General features: G+C 38.2%; 1 protein-coding gene across 2 annotated transcripts; it reads left to right on the top strand.

The window, feature by feature from the left end:
• Positions 1-11,242: 11,242 nt before the first annotated feature.
• Positions 11,243-15,005, top strand: LOC107789368 (uncharacterized). Of its 2 annotated transcripts, none has more exons than XM_016611167.2 (2): positions 11,243-11,851; positions 13,204-15,005. In XM_016611167.2, the coding sequence occupies exons 1-2, from the start codon at positions 11,543-11,545 to the stop codon at positions 14,776-14,778; spliced, it is 1,884 nt and encodes a 627-aa protein (XP_016466653.1). In that variant the 5' UTR covers positions 11,243-11,542; the 3' UTR covers positions 14,779-15,005. The 2 variants fall into 2 exon arrangements, with proteins under 2 accessions (XP_016466653.1, XP_016466652.1); XM_016611166.2 differs by having other exon boundaries at positions 11,243-11,863.
• The last annotated feature ends 6,155 nt before the right edge of the window (positions 15,006-21,160 follow it).

The raw sequence follows: 21,160 nt of genomic DNA, 5'->3' as shown, positions 1-21,160 counted from the left end.
AAAATGTATACATTGCGGGGCCCTCATAAATGTATATATTAATTATTTAGAACATCGGAATTGGCCGTCTAGCAAAATTTCACGGCCTTTCCCAAATTGATAATACGCTAGTCGTTCTAGGCGCGTCTTTAACAAAATTATTTTCTTAAATATGGGTGTGCATTTATGTAACCCAAATCCAAATCTCAACGGAGTCGAAATGTGTCGATAACCACGGGTGCATTGATTGCGACGTGGTTTGAAATACGTTTTCACAATGTTGCTATTCTACGTAAAATAATAACAATAAATAAAAAATAATAAAAGCGGCTAAAGGATAAAATTTGCACATAAGTTTATAATACGTATTATATCAGATAGTCAAGCCAAATATAACAGTTGAGCGACCGTGCTAGAACCACGGAACTCGGGAATGCCTAACACCTTCTCCCGGGTTAACAGAATTCCTTATCCGGATTTCTGGTTCGCGGACTGTAATACAAAGTCATTCTTTTCCTCGATTCGGGATTAAACTGGTGACTTGGGACACCCTAAATCTCCTAAGTGGCGACTCTGAAATAAATAAATAAATCTCATTTCGATTGTCCTTTAATTGGGAAAAACTCCCTTGTACCCTCGCGGGGGCGGAAAAAGGAGGTGTGACAACTCTGGCGGGGGCGGACTGTAATACAGAGTCATTCTTTTCCTCGATTCGGGATTAAACTGGTGACTTATGACACCCTAAATCTCCCAAGTGACGACTCTGAAATAAATAAATAAATCCCGTTTCGATTGTCCTTTAATTGGAAAGAACTCCCTTCACCCCTCGCGGGGGCGAAAAAAGGAGGTGTGACACACTGGAGGATAAATTTTTGAAGAAAAACAGTCAAAATAAATTGTACATGAAGAAGAGACTGTTTCACTTCACCTATGTTCCTGGTACCACAATGAATGAACATATCACCAGTTTCAATAAGTTGGTCACAGATTTGCAAAATATGGATACAACTTATGATGATGGTGACTTGGCCTTGATGTTGTTGGCGTCACTTCCTGATGAGTACGACCACCTTGAAACTACTCTACTCCATGGAAATGACGAAGTTTCTCTCAGAGAAGTTTGTTCGACTTTGTACAGCTATGAACAAAGAAAGCGAGAAAAACAGAAGGGCGGAGAAGGAGAAGCACTGTTTGCGAGGGGTCGTCCTCAAAATCAAACGAGGACAAAGAAGGGAAGATCCAAGTCAAGATCCAGACCCAGCAAAGATGAATGTGCCTTTTGTCGAGAAAAAGGGCACTGGAAGAAAGACTGTCCGAAGTTGAAGAATAAGGCCAAATATAATAATGGAAAGGCCATTATGGATTCAAATGTAGCTGATTGTGATGATTCAGACTTCTCATTAGTTACAACAGAGTCATCAACATCATCAGACATATGGTTGATGGACTCGGCTTGTAGCTATCATATGTGTCCCAACAGGGACTGGTTTGTGGAATTTCAAGAAGGAGAATATGGAGTCATCCACACAGCGGATAACAACCCTCTTACCTCATATGGCATTGGTTCAATACGATTAAGGAACCATGATGGAATGATCAAAACATTAACAGATGTTCGATTTGTACCAGATTTGAAGAAAAATCTCATCTCTGTAGGAGCCCTAGAATCAAAAGGGTTCAAAATCATTGCAGAAAATGGAGTGATGAGAGTATGCTCCGGTGCACTAGTAGTAATGAAGGCTAATCGGAAGAATAATAATATGTACCGCTATCGTGGCAGTACAGTTATTGGGACAACAACAGTGACATCCAGTGACGAAAAAGAGGCAGAAGCAACCAGGCTATGGCACATGCGCTTGGGACATGTTGGAGGAAAATCCTTGAAAACTTTGTCAGATCAAGGATTTTTAAAAGGAGTAAAGGCTTGCAACTTGGAGTTTTGCGAGCATTGTGTCAAAGGGAAACAGACAAGGGTTAAATTTGGTACAACGATCCATAATACTAAAGGCAATTTGGATTATGTACACTCTGATGTTTGGGGTCCTTCCAAAACACCTTCATTGGGTGGGAAGCACTATTTTGTAACCTTTGTTGATGACTTTTCCCGAAGAGTGTGGGTGTATACAATGAAGAGCAAAAATGAAGTGTTGGGAATTTTTCTCAAATGGAAGACGATGGTGGAGAATCAAACAGGCAGGAGGATCAAGTGTATTCTCACGGACAATGGAGGTGAATACAAAAATGATCATTTCAATAAGGTTTGTGAAAATGATGGCATCGTCCGACACTTCACTGTCAGACATACACCACAACAAAATAGAGTGGCAGAACGTATGAACCGGACCTTGCTGGAGAAGGTACGGTGTATGTTGTCCAATGCTGGCTTGGGCAAAGAATTTTGGGATGAGGCAATTACATATGTATGTCACCTCATTAATCGTCTACCATCTGCTGTTATTGATGGCAAGACACCATTTGAAAAATGGTATGGAAAGCCTGTTGTAGATTATGACTCTTTGCACGTGTTTGGCTCAAATGCATATTATCATGTGACAGTCAAAAATTGGATCCAAGGGCAAAGAAGACTATTTTTATGGGAATTGCTTCTGGAGTCAAAGGATATCGTTTATGGTGTCCTATGACAAAGAAAGTAATATTCAGCAGGGATGTTACCTTTGATGAATCTGCTATGGTAAATAAGGTATCAGAAGATACCAAACAAAATGAAGGTGCTTCTAAGTAGGTGGGGTTTGAGGGAAAATTTATTTTTCCTACACAAGAAGCATAGGAGGAAACAAATGAAGATTACCCTCTGGAAGGAGAGCCAGTAGAGGAGATTCCAACTCAGGAACCTCAACAATAACTTGAATAAATAGCAACCAGCAGGCCAAAAAGAACAATAACGAAACTTGTTCGTCTCATAGAGACGGTTGCTTGTGCAACCTCAATTGTAGTTGACGATGTTCCTACCACTTATAAAGACTCTGTCCAAAGTTCAGAAGAAGATAAGTGGAGGATTTCCATGAATAATGAAATACAGTCCCTTCATCAGAATCATACAGGGAGATTGGCCAATCTCCCAAAGGGAAAGAAAGCAATTGGGTGCAAATGGGTATTTGCAAAGAAAGAAGGATTTCCTAACCAAGTAGATGTTCGCTACAAAACAAGATTGGTGGACAAAGCATATGCTCAAAAGGAGGGAATTGATTACAATGAAGTGTTTTCTCCAGTTGTAAAACATTCCTCCATTAGAATTATGTTGGCTTTGGTAGCACAATTGGATTTGGAACTAGTTCAGATGGATGTAAAAATAACGTTTTTACATGGAAACTTGGAGGAGGAAATCTACATGACTCAGCCAGAAGGATTCAAAGTTGCTGGAAAAGAAAATATGGTGTGCAAACTTGAAAAATCGTTGTACGGATTGAAACAATCTTCTAGACAATGGTACAAGCAATTTGACGAGTTTATGTTGCGGCAAGGGTACAAGAGAAGCAAATACGATTATTGTGTGTATTTGCACAAGCTTAAAGATGGTTCCTTTGTATATCTTCTCCTATATGTTAATGATATGTTGATAGCTTCCAAGAATTCGGAAGAAATTGATAAGTTGAAGATTCAACTGAAGAAGGAGTTCGAGATGAAGATCTAGGAGAGGCAAAGAAAATTCTTGGCATGGAGATAATAAGAGATAGACATTCAAAGAAACTCTGTTTATCTCAGAAAGAATATTTGAAGAGAGTACTACAACGTTTTGGCATAGATGACAAGACTAAGCCAGTTAGTACTCCACTTGCTCCCCATTTTAAGTTGAGTACTACTATGTCGCCAAAGGATAAAGCTGAACGAGAGTATATGTCAAAGGTATCATACGCAAATGTTGTTGGTAGCTTGATGTATGCAATGGTCTGTACGAGACCTGACATTTCACAAGCTGTTGGAGTTATTAGCAGATATATGCATAATCCAGGAAAGGAGCATTGGCAAGCTGTGAAGTGGATTCTACGGTATATTCATAATACTGTAGATGTTGGGTTAGTTTTTGAGCAGGAAGACAATCAGTCTGTAGTTGGATATTGTGATTCAGATTTTGTGGGTGATCTGGACAAACAAAGATCAACTACTGGTTATGTGTTTACTTTTTCAAAGGCACCAGTTAGTTGGAAGTCTACTTTGCAGTAAACAGTTGCTTTGTCTACAATAGAGGCAGAGTATATGGCTATTACAGAGGCTGTGAAGGAGGCAATTTGGCTTCAAGGATTGCTAAAGGAGCTTGGTGTTGAACAAAAAGGTATCACAATTTTTTGTGATAGTCAAAGTGCTATTCAATTAGCGAAGAACCAAGTTTATCATGCAAGGATGAATCACATTGATGTTCGGTATCATTTTGTACGAGAAATCATAGAAGAAGGTGGAGTCACGATGAAGAAAATTCATACTACAGAGAATCCTGCTGATATGCTGACAAAAGTGGTGACTACGATCAAGTTTCAACATTGTTTGGATTTGATCAACATTGTTGAACACTGAAGATTGAAAATGAAGGCACAACCAAAATTTGTTATTGAGAGAGAATTGAAGATGTGAAATGTTGGGAGAAGAGTTGGGGGGATTTTTCCCACTATAAAAGAAGACCTAATGTTTAGGATTTAAATACACCTCTCATTTGCCTTCTCATCTGTTTAAGGCATTTGTATCTTCTCTCTTTAGTATTATTTCACTTGTATTTTTGTAGTGGAATAAAATATTGGTTATGTCCGAGGAGTAGGCAAAATTAGCCGAACCTCGTAAATTCTGGTGTTCCCTTTATTGTTGCTTTATTGTCTTATTTATTATTTGGTGGCTGTCATAATTTTTGGTATAGTAGTTGTGACTTATTCACACTATATACATTTGGCTTCCGCAACAAAGTCTTCATAGTTCAAATCTTCTATTCCTTTGCCGCCTTCGACACCCTAAACTTGACTCGTCAACTTCTTGAGTTCCTCAGCCATGTTTTTGATGAGCAAGTTCTTTTCGGAGGATTCTGGTGTATAGGAGGTTGGTTGGATAGAGTGAGGTACGTTTTCTACGTATATAGGGTTGTTTTGGTGAGTGCCTGGGTGTAATGGTGGTCATTGGTTGAGTTTTGAGGATCGGGAATGGGTTGTGGTGTGTTCTGGGAAGTGTGATAAGTGGCGGTTGGTGGGTTGTGGTGTGTTCTGGTGGTCATTGGGGTGTTTTGAGGAGGTGCTAGGTTCTTTGTATTTTGTTGATTAATGTCGGGAACATTCAAAGTGAGGGATAAGTTTGCCAAGTTGCGGACCTGCTCAAGTTCTCATGTAGATCTAGATCTTTTTTTCTAATCTTAAAACTAAATCATTCGGTGTCGGAGAACTCCGACCATCTGAAGTTTCTGCATTTTCCTTTCGAATACCACCTAAGTCGTCCATTTTAGCCTTCCTTTTGCTCTTTGTATTGCTTGGAAGAGGAGATGGTGGATGGCCTCTAGATCTGGTGTGATATGATGATGATGCCAGTATGAGCGAACCAACCTTAGGGGATGGGAATAAAGAATAAAAAGGAAAACAAAAAGGGGTAAACAAGTCAGTAAGGGTTTTGAAATATTTGCGGTATTTAAACACATATTGCGAGAATGTAAATTCGTGTACTTCAAGCTGTGGTGGTCAGTTTTAATAATGAAATGACCTCCCTGTAAGTAGTGCCTCCACCTATCTACTGCTGAAAGAACTACCATGAACTCCTTCTCATAAGTTGATAGGCCCCGATGTCTAGGGGCTAAGGTTTTGCTAAAATATGCAATGGGCCTTCCTTCTTGCATCAACACAACCCCTATTCCTTTTGAACAAGTATCTGTTTCAATGATGAAATGCTTAGAAAAGTATGCTAATGCTATGACTGGAACAATAATCATAGCTGTCTTTAACTCCTGAAATGCAGCTTCTGCTTCTTCATTCCATTTGAATGCATTCTTCTTCAGTAGATTAGTCAAGGGCCTGCAAATCACTCCATAGGACCTCACAAACCTTCTATAATAGCCTGTGAGTCATAAGAATCCTCTCAATGCCTTGATAGATTTTGGATTTGGCCAATTAGTCATGGCCTCAATCTTAGAGGGATCTGTGGCCACTCCTTGCCCAGTGATTACATGGCCTAGATACTCCACCTTACTTTGACCAAATGAGCACTTAGACATTTTAGCAAAGAGTTGTTCTCTTCTTAATACCTCTATAACTTTTTTGAGATGCTACACATGCTCTCTCATGGATGCACTGTACACCAAAATATCATCAAAAAACACTAATACAAACCTTCTTAAGTAAGCAGCAAACACTTGATTCATCAGATTTTGGAAAGTAGCTGGTCCATTAGTCAGCCCAAAAGGCATGACTTTGAATTCATAATGCCTCAAATGAGTCTTCAATCCAATTTTATATGTATCCTCCTCTTTCATCCTTATTTGATGGTAGCCAGCCCTTAGGTCAATCTTAGAGTAGACTCAGACCCACATAACTCATCCATCAAGTCATCCACCAAGAGGATTGGAAACTTATCATTAATGGTCATTTTATTCAACTCTCTATAATCAATGCAGAATCTCCAGTTTCCATCTTTTTTCTTTACTAATAATACTGGTGAAGAAAAACGAGAGTAGCTAGGTTGAATTATAACATTACTCAGCATTTCATTTACTTGTTTTTCTATTTTATTTTTTTTAGAAATAGTTGTATCTGTAAGGTCTAATACTCACAGGTGTTGCATCATTCTTCAGGGAATGAAATGGTCATGACTTCTGCTTGGTGGCAAGGTTTTTGGCTCAACAAAAACATCAGTGAATGCTTGTAAAACTTCTTGGGAGTTGTTTCACTCCTTTTGCTGTCATACCCTGCAGTTCTGCTTGGTGGTATATCCCTTTCAGCTCCACCCTTTTTCCCTTATGTGTCACCTGTGCTTTATACTCCACAAAATCCAATACCACTAGATTATGACCCCTCATCTAATCACCTCCTAGAATTAATTCATTGCCCCCAATCTGACCAGCCTGACTGTATCCTCAAACTCTACCCGTTGTACTCTCCACTTAAATTTAGGACATGTGTGCCAGCTTGTAATATGATTACCATTAGCAACTGTAACTTTCATTGGCCTAGCATCATTAATTAGGCACCCTATCCTTTTGGCAATCTCTAGATCTAAGAAGTTGTGTGTGCTACTAGAATCCAACAACACAGTAATTTTGTTCTTCTTAGACTCACCTCCCAGCTTGATGGTATTGGGTACCTCAGTCACAGGACGGCATTAGGACTTATTGCCTCATCCAGTACTTGCTCTTCTTGTAGCTTTAAGATGTCATCATTATTCACCATCTCTTCCGATTCTTCCTCCTGAGTTTCAGGTGCTGCTTCTGCTATCATGGAATTAATCTGCTTCTACTTGCATTGATGACCTATGAAATATTTCTCCCCACACTTGTAACACAACCCTTGTGCCCTCCTAGTTTCAAACAACTTATTTCCTTGAGTATTGTAGTTATTGTTAGTGCCTTTGTTGGGTTGTGGTGAGTACCTTGGTGTTGTATTCTTACCCCCTATAGCTTCCCTTTTTGTACAAGGAGTCCATTAATTTCTCCTTGTGTCTAGCCTTCTCCAAAGCCTTACTGAAAGAATAGGGATCTAACATCTTAACTATTTGCCTGATTTCTTCTATCAAACCTTCAATGAAAAATTCTAAGAAGAATTCTTCTGGAATAGTAGGGTTTCTTATCAACACTCATGCCTTCAGTTTTTCAAATTGTTCTAAGTATTCATCCACGGTACCTGTTTGCTGTAAATTCTTGAAGGTCTCAATTAGGTTAAATTTACTGTTGGCTGTACTTGCAAATATGCTATAGATTTCAGCAATAACATTCGCCCATCTAACATTGCTTTTATTGATATGGTAGGAGAAAAACCAAGACTCAGCTCTCCCATTCAAATGAAGAAGTGCTTCCTCCAATTTTTGTTGAGGGTCAGTGATATGATTGTACTGGAAGAAGCACTCACACTTCCTCAACCAAGCACAAGGATCTTCACCGTCAAAGTAAGGAATCTCATATCTCGAGTGAGAATTATGGTCTTGATTCCTTCCCACATAAGTATCCCCTTGATCTGCAACTCTAGGTCGATTGATCGCACCATTGAGCTGAAGATCTCCAAAGGAGCACTACCCAGTATTCCTTCTCTTGGAGAAGAAAGAAGTTTCTCCATAAAATTATCCAACTTCTTACCCAGATCGTCCATTTTTAGAATCATTTGCTGCTATGTAACTTTGTAATTGCGATTCCGATTTCTTCATAGTTTCATCAGTGGTCTTCGATCTCGTTTTTGCTCTTGTCATTTTGAATGGGCCAGGTCACGGCACTGATACCAATTGTAATGAATTTGTGAATTTGATATTAAATTGTAATTGAAAAAAAATTGAAACTCAAATTGGGATTTTATTGATTCTAACAATAATTACAGTAAAATTGAAAGATTGAGCCCAAATGATAACTACAAACTAAAGATTAGGTTCCAACTCCATTGATGAGCTTGAGTACCTGAATGAACATAAATGAAGGTAAGGAAGGATTTAGAGGAAGAGAGAAGAGATAATTTAGAAAGATGTAGAGAGAGGAAAATGGCAAATTACCGGATTCTAACTAACTCCTTTGCCCCTATTCTGTAAGTTGTTATAATGACTAAGAATCTATCTAGACCGTTCGATGATCTATAGTGCATCTTCTAATCTGGACTGTTTATTCTCTTTCTTTAGTCATCAGCTCCTAATCGTCCATGTGTCCTTCCACTCTACCAATTACACCTAATATCTACCATTATCTTCTTTATTTCTTCAGACCCATCTTCTTCTTTACTCGTCTCCTAACAGTTCGGCCGAAACATAACACATACACTGGCTCCACTTCCGCCCATAAGCGTGCTCGCTCACTTTAGTCCTAAAAATGGGTCAAATATGGATAAGAACCATATTATAGAGAGCAGCCCGGTGCACTAAGCTCCCGCTGTGCGGGGGGTTCAGGGAAGGGCCGGACCACAAGGGTCTTTTGTACGTAGTCTTACCCTGCATTCCTGCAAGAGTCTATTTCCACGGCTTGAACCCGTGACCTCCTGGTCATATAACAATAACTTTACTAGTTAGGCCAAGGCTCCCCTTCTATAAGAACCATATTATCCATCTAGAAAATGGATAACCAATGGATAACTAATGAGCATAACTTTTACATTTGTAAAGCCTCAAATTGAGGGTTCCTCAAGTTTTGGAGACTAGGAATTCTCTCAAAAGTGATCATTTTCAAGAAGTCGTGGATAATATGGATATCCTATCCATATTATCCGCCGATTAACCCGTTTTTTATCCGAATTAAATATGGGTCTGGTCGGATAATTTATCTATTTTTGCAATACTCGTTTTGACCCGATCCATATCCGCCTCGCCCCGCCCGTTTGCCACCCCTTGTCCTAACTACTCCGTAACATACCGACTAACTATACTGACTAAATATATACGGAATACAATATAGAAGGGATTGATCTAATACACCGTAACAACCACCTCGACCAGTAATTCCAGCCGTAATTCATCCCGTCTTCTCCTTCCACTAAAACAAGTGAACATCTTAAAGGAATAATGTGAGAAACGATAAAGACTTAATAGAGCATACTGGACTAATAGAATGAGGCCTCGTTAAAGGGATTAATTTCAGAATATCTAAGCACATGCTTCCCAAATAGGGCCCAAATTCAAAGATTAGGAAAAGCTATAAGGAGCTCCCAAAATAGCATAGCCCAGAAATAGCCGGATATAGCTCAACAATAACTATGTTTCAAGAAGTTTCTTTGTATGGGTCAATTGGGGTCACATATATATGCTCAAAATATAGTAATATACTCAAATTTTTAGATGGGTTACGCAGGGCTGTACTCAAATTGACCCGTCATTTCGACCGAGTTGGACGGTTCAAAAGTTATAGTTTTATCATTTCATGAGCTGAATTGGACATCAATTGTAGGGAAAAAATTGATTTTCTCAAGATTAATAATATACAGTATGAAACTAAATGCTCTTCTCATCCTCATTCTAGGCAAAGGAAAAAGGATATTATGGATAATCATTTTGTTTCCAAACAAGCTTAAACAAATGAAATCATAAGCGTTTAGCTAAAAGCATGCTGTATGTTGGTGCAGATGATTAAAATTTAGTGACGATAATTAGCACAAACAGGAATTTGTCCCCCTTTTCTCATTTAACTTAGACAATCAATTTTTTTTTTTTAAATGATTGTTGAAATAGCAGTGAGGAATGCGTTTTTGGATTAATATCTATAAGTATTCCCTGCACAACTAAACATATTTGCAGAAACTAATGAGCTCCAAATTGGGACTTGGTAGCCTGGTCACTTACTCTTTTTTTTTTTTTGGGGGGGGGGGGGGTCGAAAGAAACTTCTATATATTAACTGAGATCGAAACAGATACAAGAGAGGTAATTAACATATAAAAAGACAGTCTAATGCACGAAACATTCCTCGTTTATCCAGGGTCTGGAGAAGGATTAGACCCTAAGGAAGTATAATATAGAAAACCTACCCAAATAACACGGCTCGAACACATGACCTATAAATCACACAAAGATAACTCACTAATAGAAATGAACAATATGCAAATTTCATTGATGATGTTATCTTTGAATAAGTTGGGGATAAAAACTGTATATTACATCTAAATAGAAGCTAACAAGTCATGGATGACTAGCCAAATATAGAAGAATTAAATGTATCTAGCCAAGGTGGTGGACCTTGTATTTTTTGTTCGTTTCCATCCTTTATTGGACTTATTATAATGATGCATTATGCCCTGTCAATCACTAGCATAGTGTCCGACACCTATATATTCTTTTTTTTATGTGCATAATTTGCAATTACTCCATTGTCAACTCAAATTAAATTGGCCTCTTAGAAAATAAAGTTTTAATATCAGCTTGTTTTTGAGTATTCAAATGTTTAAAAAAGAATAAAATTTCTTGATCAGGGAGATGGCAATAAAGTTTCTTTGGAGGCACTTAATTAGACATTTGAAAACAACTATACGTGCATAAAATGTTGAGAAGAAAAAATTTAAACCTTGTGGGGTTGGCCTAGAGACCAAAACAAAAAATCACATACTGAAATGTACAGTCATATGTAAAAAGAAAATCTTTTATAAAAATTTCTGTCGACCGACTCATGCACACAAAGTCCGACAACCCCACCAACCTTTAAGACCCGCCTTTGTTTTCTCCTTTCCCTGTTTCAAACTTTCTAAGCTAATTCATAATGCAAATATAATAAATATATACACAAATTAATTCTTCATACCTACTTGCTTTAAAGTTTAAAATATTTTTTTAATTATATGTACATATATAGTTCGAATTCAAAGTGTACATGTAATGATATACTAACTATTTAGTACTCCATATGTTTGATCAACTTTGAGCTTCATGTGAGTACAAACTGCAAATTGGAATAAAGTTTTCTTGTTAAGAAAAATGAAGATTAAAGATGGGACTTACAAGTCAAATTCTGCTAGTTCAATTGAGTATCAGCTGACTACTGATCATCAGAAGTTGCACCATCGCCGGAAGAAAACAAGACCTCCGGTGGCGGGAGGTCGGAGGAGGATAAAAGGTGGAAGTGTTTCACCCAATCGATTCTTGCTAAGCAAGTTTAAGGAAAAAGATGAGGCAAAGGTAGGTGTCTCTGCTAGGAAGCTCGCCGCTGGTCTGTGGCATTTGGCGGCGGAGTTCACCGCTGGGGGCGGCGGTGGTGTGAAGCGGCAGTATGGTTTGATTCATCCGGTAGGTTTTCAGGTGTGTTGGAATTATGCGTTATGTTGTTGTTTCCAAAAAAGTTTTCATTTTTTTCTTAGTTTGTCGTTTGTAAACTTTTGTTTCTTTTTGCTACTTAATTGGTTTAGGGAATTTGATTAAATAGCCTAGCATAAAGTAAATAAAACTTAAATGTGCTCTGCTCTCTAGATGGCATGTTAGATTGTGTATGGTTTTTTAAAGTTGATCCTTACATAAAAAATAGGAGAATCAGTATCTAACATTTTAGGCGGAGGGAGTATACTTTATGTTCATGAGTGATGAATTATTTCTTAAGGGGAGCCTTAGCGTAATTGTTAAAATTGTTGTCTTGCGACCAGGAGGTCACGGGTTCGAGTCGTGAAAATAATATCTTGCAGAAATATAGGGTAAGACTGCGTACAATAAATCCTTATAGTCCGGCCCTTCCCCGGATCCTGAACATAACGGTAACTTAGTGCATCGGGCTGCTCTTTAGTGATGAATTATTTCTGGATTTTACTGTTGGATGATGGATTAGGTTCCTCTTTAGTCTACATTCTCTGCATCTATCATCCACAAACCTTTTCAATGCTTTATTTATGACAAAAAAGCTCCATACTTGGTTGATTCAAGATAAAATGATTCTATAAATTTTCCAGTCAAAAATAGATACAAGTTGTATCTATTTTGACTCATTCCCAATTCAATTCAATGGTTCAAATAGTTTTGGCTCATTTCCATCATGGTCAGCTTGTTGCCTGATGCAATTTCACAAGAGAAAGATATGTTTTAGTATACTGATCTGGACATCTGGTAATTATGAGAGTTAATCTGAGGGAGCTGTGGAGTATAATTATGGTTATAAACTAAAGTGCGTAACTGTAAAGTGGAACAGGAGGGAAGGTAAGAGATCCTAACCAGTATGATGTAATGAGAAAACCTCAAGCTTTGTAACAATATTACAATGGACCTACAAACAATGAAATATTTGTTTCCTTAATCTCGCAAGGAAGCCAAAACTGAAATACAAACATCTAATATGGTCTACCACCTTTCTTGACGTATATATTGTTTGTACCAGCTGCACACGCCCAGAATGCCCGTATATTTTGCTTTAGTCATGCTGCAGTTCATTGCACAAATTTTCTGTAACACGGATATGGTTTAACTTGCCTGCTTTATCCTTCTTTTCATTTTCATTGTATACATCATTCCATCACTTTGATTCCTGTTTTTAGTTTGTTCGCTGTTTCTTTCTCTCTTACTTCTATTTTAATCTACTAGATATGCAACTGGAAGTTTCATTTTAATTAATATCCAGACTTCCTGACAAATTTCATGATCGCTTTTATTATCGCTAGCTCCATTCTTGGATACCAATCACTAGATCCGCGACGGAGGGAGCTACAAGGTGGTATCCTGGCCACTTAAAAATGTCCAGAGAAGTTAAACATTCCAACAGCCTTGTAAAGCTTTATAAAAGTCAACATACTGCTACGACCTCAGTTGCTTCTGCTTTACAAGTTGAACTAATAAGAGCGCAGAATTGCATTCAAGAGCTAGAAGCTAAGAGGGGACGCCTAAAAAAGAAATACAAACACTTAGTGAGGAAGCTGGAAGAAGAAAGAATCTCATGGATGAGAAGAGAACAGCGGAAGATGCATTCTGTAATTGATGGCTTAAAAGATGATTTAAGAAGAGAAAGAAGTAATTGTAAACGACTGGATGTTGTTAATTCCAAAATGCTGGTTGATGTAGCTGATTTAAAGGTATCGTCCAGACACTATATGCACAATTATGAGAAAGAAAGAAAATCCAGAGAATTACTGGAGGATGTGTGCAACGAGCTAGTCAAGGAGATTGAAGAAGACAAAACTGAAATTGAAGCTTTGAAGAGCGAAAATGCCAGGCTTGGCGAGGAAGTGGAAGAAGAAAGAAAAATGCTGCAATTGGCTGAGGTTTGGCGTGAAGAACGGGTTCAAATGAAGCTGATTGATGCGAAACTACTTTTAGAAGAAAAATATCGCCTGATGAGTAATCTTATATCAGAACTTCAGAGCTTTTTGAGATCTAGCAATGTAACTGTGGATGTGACTAGCTTAAGTGAAGCGCAGGTGGTCAAGCAGGTTGTTGACTCATTGAACATCCAAGAAATAAATGAGTTCTCTTCTGGCTCTCCAATATCAAATGACATATATACAACTAAAGAGGATAATATTATCTTTGAAGCTAAAGAATTGGGAACTAATCAGTGCACTGATTATAGCACTCCTAGCCATTCCTCTGCAGTCCAAATTGTTTGTACCGAGAGTAAAAGATGTGCTACAAACATCAGCAGTGAGTGTTTGAATGGCTTTCTTGATCATGGTGAGAGTTGCAAAGATGTAAGTGGGAGGAGTACAGTGACCCACGTCGAAGATCAGTTTTCAAGTTACACTTCTGGTGAAACTAAGCATTCCGTCAATGGTATTGAAGGGGGCAGATATCATTTTACTGGCAAAGTGAATCATGAGAAAAACACCGGTCAATCGGGTTCTCTGCATTTTGAGACCAGTGAAATCTCCTCGGTACTTCCAAAGCAATCAAAGAAGAAAGGATCCTCTTTTCGCAAGTTTTGGAGATCCCCATTGTCATTTGATGAATTCTGCAAGACAATCTCACTCGATGAGAGTGGAGGACTTTCAAATGGATCAACATCTAATGTGGATGTTATTTCTTCAGAGAATGTACCAGCTGAAAGGCCACTAGCATACCAAGATTTTGAAAATCATTGCTGCTCAGGAGGCCCAAGAAATCCACACATCGCTCGAGCTATGAAAGGTTGTATTGAATGGCCTCGGGGAATCCCAAAGTATGGTTTGAAGTCCAAGATTTTGGATGCAAAATTTGAAAGCCAAAAATCGCAATTGTGCAATGTACTTAAACACATGAATTAGGTGGAGGATGGCTTCAGTTTGCTGCTTTACTGAGGTAATTCTACAAATTATTTCATGAATATCATGAACTAGTAGTTGGATTCACTTTAGTGGTAGAGTGCAGCTGTAACAATTTTGTCTCTTCTTAGCTGCCTCTTAAGGATTTCGATGAGGTTCATTTTTTCAATGAACTTCCACATATCATCAAAATGTATACACCCAAAGTTATATATGTTATTTTCATCTTGTACATGCCATCTTCCATAACGTAAACTATGGCATTTTAATCCTATCATTCATGAACCAAAGTGCTTAGTTGTATAGTTTGTCTGTAAAGTCAACGTAGAACCAGAATCATTCCTATCTATGCATGCTTCTTAGAGGTTAAACTTATTCTTTCCTCAAGATCTTGCTCCCACCCTTCCTTAGACTAACATTTTATTAATGCCTTTAATAATGGTTGTTACTTTCTTAAAAGAACTCGCTTACAGTTGGCACTTTACTAATGGAAGTGATGGTTTCTTCGTCAAAGATTTAATCACTTAATTTTAAGTATATTGATTGGCCTCATGAAAGGAAAATGGGAAATCTCAAAATTTTGAGGTGAAGTCATGCACCTTGGATTTTGTCCCTACAAGGTTACTACTAATTTCTTCAGTGGACTGCTGAAATATTCAGCAGCAGAATGATGTGTGGCTGAATGGTGATTGTCTTTACTTTTTCTTGGCTTTTGTATGTATCATTCTGGGGGACACCTATGCCCCAAGCTTTCATGTCTCAGATTTCTTGAATTTAGCATCATTCACAATCTAGCTCTCCAGGTTAAAAGGTTCCACACAAGCTTCGGTTCGGTGGCGTTTTTGTACATCTTTGTTCAGATTAATAGTGAGACTGAGAAGAATGAGTTTTGATGTCTTCCATAGGATCTGCCCTTTCCACCAATATAATAAACAACTCATGGAATTTGGATGAGTGTTTTTCACAAGCACATGATAGATTGTTGGAATTGGATGAGTATTTTCACAAAAGAGATTTTTGCCTCAGCCAATCCCAGAATATAATGTAGGGTCTCCTTTCTTTGTCCTTTAAGTTTTCTGTTTAGGCTGGCTGTTGTTCCACAGTTTGCTTTAGTCTTTCATCCTCCAGGCTCCACAAACAACAAATTCCCATCAAATATACAGGCAAATAGAAGTAGGGAACATAACAGAACCACTTCCAGGACAAAAGAGCATATAACCCTTTAGAAGGAAGAACTAACACACTTGAAGATAAGAACATGGTAAAAATAGCACGGGCTAGCCAGTTTTCGGACTGGTCATACCAAAATAGCCAGCATTTCAAAGTCATTAAAAAATAATCACTATTTTGCTGCAACACGGAAAGTTCCGGCATAATATACTGGAGATCGGTGCACCTGTGTATGAACTTCCAACATATTATACCGGAACTCCAACACGCGGAAAGTTCCAGTATATTATGCTGGAACTTTCCGCATGTTTTATACTGGAACTCCAGTATAATATTTGGCCCATTTCTGTATTAAATCAAGATACTCAGAGGAACGGATAGGGTATTAGTATATCTAATATATAATTATATAAATAATTAATTGATCACAAGTTATGAAAATTTCTAAGAATAATCAAAAACATCAAACCATTCAACTATTAAATTTTGATGTATTTTTCCCCTATCAATTGTCGTCATCGTCATGTAAAACGAAATGGAGGTAGTACAAAATATAATTTTATCCCAACTCTAACTAGTAGTATGAAGTATCGCCGAGATTAAATGAAGGTACGAATTGTCACGCCCCGAACCTGGGCCTGGACGTAAATGTGGTATCATAACATGTGGTATCATAACATACTGAATGCAGAAGATAAACTAACACATGCTGATATACTGAAAGTCTGGATGATATAAATTAAAGTGCGGAAATACTACTACAATTCTGAAACATATTTGTAGCCAACATAGCTTAATATGAAAAGTCTAAGACTCTGTCTAACTGTTACTCTAGTCTATGAAGCCTCTATTTGAGTACTGAAAACACTGACTGTATGTGAATACTGAAGACTGTAGTAATGATAATGCCCCGAAAGAACTATGGATCACCAAATAGCTGGTACGAGAATCCTAGCGCACTGAATCATCAACCTGTAAATCATTACCTGCATCGTGAGATGCAGGCCCCGGGCAAAAGGGACGTCAGTACATTTGAATTGTACTGGTATGTAAAGCAACTGAAAGAAAGAATTATAAATGCTGAAACTGAAACTAAGTTGATAATTGAGAATTTATAATTGATAACTGAAATGATAACTATTCAAACTGAAACTGAAATGATAACTGATAACTGAACTGATAATTGATAACTGATATGATAGCTGATAACTGAACGGTAACTAATAATTGAACTGAAAGGAAGTAAGGATATGAATACTCCCTCTTCTGAATGATGAACAACCTGTTTATCTGAATATTAAACTGCGGCCTCAGGCCCAATATATATATATATGTGCACAAACTGCAGATATATATATATATATATATATATATGTGTGTGTGTGTGTGTGTGTGTGTGTGTGTGTGTGTGTGTGTGTGTGTGTGTGTGTGTGTGTGTGTGTGTGTGTGTGTGTGTGTGTGTGTGTGTGTGTGTGTGTGTGTGTGTGTGTGTGTGTGAGTTTGTGCACACACACAAACTGCGGCCTCGGGCCCAAATTTACGTATATATAACTGCGACCTCAGGTCCAAAATACATAAAGCATAAACTGCGGCCTCAGGCCCAAAATACATAAATCATAAACTGCGGCCACAGGCCCAAATATAGGTGTTCAAATTCAGGATTTAAAATCAGGAACTGAGAATCATACTGCAATACATAATAGTGAAATATTGAATCACGCTGAGTTACATGATACTGGAATACTGGATCACACTGAGTTACATTATATTGAATCATACTGAGTTACATAATACTGGAATACTGAATAGGAATAGAATGAGACATGTATTCTTGAATTGGTTGTGAACACTGAAACTTCAACTGTTTCTGACATGCTGAGTAAGCTATACTAAGACTTAGGGAAATCAAGCCCAAGTCTATATTGAATACGAACTAAGCTCACAACGTTCAGAATGAAAATCATGAACGAGTTATGAAGCTAGAGAATAGAAGTCCGACAACTATTCAAGGAACTAGGCTTAACTATATTTCTGAGGCAATTGATACGTCGTAAAAGAAACGTATAGTAGGGAGAATCATTAAAATTGCCAAACATAGAGAGTTTGCCTCACATACCTTAACTTCCTGCTCTTGAGCATAATACAACATTCGCCAACCCTTTCAACTTTAATCCATATCAATACAAGTCAAAGGGATTCCAAATTAGCAACAATAGTCATGTTTTGGTCACTTAGGCATTTTATCAAACACTAGGTGGCATAAAGCTTCATGACCCTTATTAATGGTGTTTCTACATTCAATAACCCATTCTCTTGCTCTTAGATAAATTCTAAAGTCTCAAATGGTTATAAACAACATTATTCTTTATCACCTATAAGGTAATCAACACCCATAACCAATAATAACCTATCAACAACCCAAACCTATCATCGTTCATGCTTTTATATCAAACCCATAAACTCATATCTCATGAAGTAGAGTCTATAATCATTAATTCAATGATAGAATCAACTAGAGGGTGAAGATATTACCTTTTTGACGTTCAATCTTCTTGAATTCGAGTTCTAGGGTTTCTCCTCTCAACAATGGTGTCTCAAATTGAATATCTAATGATATAGAGGGTTTACCCATGTTAATAAGATGTTGGGAAATTAAAATTAACTTAGAATCACCATTACAACTTACCTTTGATGGTGGAGGGACTCTTGAGGAGTTAGGTTTTTGAGAGTTTTCCTTTGTAGAGCAAGTTTTTATGTTTTGGGACTGTGGGGGACGAAATAGGGCTAAACATGACCCCCCAAGTTGTCCACCGCGTCCCGGTTGGCGTAACCGTGGTAAATTGCTGAGACACTGCCTAGCTACCGCGGCCGCGGTAAAATGCGGCAGGACCACGATGGTTGCACACCTCTCTGTAAAACGGGCATAACCTTTTGCACTGAGCTCCATTTGGACTTCACAATATATAGTTGGAAAGCTATTTCAAAGGCCTATAACTTTCATGCTTTGAGTTTTCCCAATTTCCTTACACATTTTCACTAACACCTGCTGAAATACAAACCTTCTGCAAACTTAGTCGATTTTGTCAAATCTTATGCATCTCACTTTCCATCTTGATTTTGAAATAACTATTTTCACCCATAATCATCCCGATAGGACTTCACATGATAAAAATATATCCTTACTACTCCTTTATGTCATTCATACCTATGCCAATTTTTTACGGGGTGTTACATTATGTCCCCCTTGGAATCATTCGTCCTCGAATGAAGGTCCTGACTGCAACTTCTGCTAACTTTGGACCTTAAACGGGTCTGGTAGAAACATGAACTTTCATTAAGACTTGCATACTAAATTGAATGAATTCATGATTATTGAACTGTTGAGATACTAAACTGAATGACTGTTGCATTAACTGGATATTGGTCTGCCATGGATACATGAATACTGAACTAACATGGATATATGAATATTAAACTTGCATGAATATTTGAGTATTGAAATAACATCAATATCTGAGTACTAAGCTGGTATGAATATCTAGATGTAACGACCCGACCGGTCATTTTGAGCTTTTGCACTTCGCTCGCCAGTTCTCGGGCATGACTTACCCCGTGTGGTGTATTATGACTTATGTAATTCGTTGGTGTTGGGTTTCAGGTTAATCAGAATGAATTTGGAAGAACAGTCTCAGTTGAAAGCTTAAAATTTGAAAGGTTTGACCAAGATTTGACTTATGTGTATTTGATCTCAGATTGAAATTTTTATGATTTGGTTAGCTCTGTTAGGTGATTTAGGACTTAGGAGTGTGATCAGAATGCATTTTGGAAGTCCGTGGATGGTTTAGGCTTGGATTGGCGAAATTGAGATTTCAGCTCTTTCCGGTTGATAGGTGAGATTTTGATATAAAGGTCGGAATGAAATTCCGAGAGTTGCAGTAGCTTCGTTGTGTCATTTGAGATATGTGTGCAAAATTTCAGGTCATTCGGACGAGATTTGATAGACTTTTTGAGCGAAAGCATAATTTAAGAGTTCTTGGAGTTCTTAGGCTTGGATCCTATGTTAAATTGGTGATTGGATGTTGTTTTGAGCGTTTTGAAGTGTTGAGCAAGTTTGAACGATGTCATGGGATGTGTTGGTACAATTGGTTTGAAATTCCGGGTGTTCCGGGTAGGTTCCGGGATGTTTTAGTGCAAAACTCATAGCCATAGCAGGTCCACAGGGGTTGCAGGCCCCGGAACTCACTCACGCGGTTCGCACAAAAATAAGTGCGCCCGTGGTGAGTGCTGTGCGGACCGCACAAAAGCAGACGTGGTCGCGGTAGGCGTCACGTGAACCGCACAAAAGTGGGCGCGGCCGCGGTGAAGAACCTTCCCGCTGGCCCTACTTCGGAAGCTCATATCTTTTGATCTACAAGGAATGTTAAGGTGATTCAAAAACGAAAGTTGTAGCACTTCGTATCTAGTGTCTAGAAAGGTAAAAACATCTCAATTTGGACATATGTAGCATAGGTTATGGCCAAAATACTAAAGCATGTCACTGCAGAGGAAGGCCTGTGCGGCCGCGGTTGTTTTTGCGCGGACCGCGGTCGATTTGGTGCGGCCCGCGGTGGCTGAAATCTGAGGGACACTCTATAAATATGAGGTTTTGGGTTTTATTTGATATTTTGACCTAGAGAGCTCGGATTTTGGCGATTTTTCGAAGGTTTTTGAAGAAATTCATCAGGGTAAGTGATTCTAACTCAGATTTGGCTAGAGTACATAAATCTATCATTGAATTCATCATTTAATCCTTGATTTGGAATGGAATTTGGGAAGAAAATGGTGAAACCTTTAAAAAATGTAAAATGGTGATTTGAAGGGTCAAATGGTATCAGAATAGGATAATTTTTGTATGGTTAGACTCGTGAGAGCATAAGGATTCTAGTTTTGTGAATTTTGTCAAATTTCGAGATGTGGGCCCGGGGCTTGGGTTTTGGTAATTTCAAGAATCGTGCCCTTTATTGATTGTTTTCGCTTGGGCTTTGTTCCCTTAGCATATTATGATGTATTCGTTCTGATTTTGGATAGATTCGATGCACGTAGAGGCCGATTTGAGGGGCAAAGGCGTCGCGAGCTAGAGAATTTGCCGGTTCGAGGTGAGTAATGATTGTAAATGATATCTTGAGGGTTTGGAACCCCGGATTTGCACATCGTAGTGCTGTATTGAGGTGAGACA

The sequence above is a fragment of the Nicotiana tabacum genome, chromosome 3 (genome assembly GCF_000715075.1).
Source record: "Nicotiana tabacum cultivar K326 chromosome 3, ASM71507v2, whole genome shotgun sequence".
Lineage (NCBI taxonomy): Eukaryota > Viridiplantae > Streptophyta > Magnoliopsida > Solanales > Solanaceae > Nicotiana > Nicotiana tabacum.
This window is presented reverse-complemented; position numbering and strand designations above follow the sequence as displayed.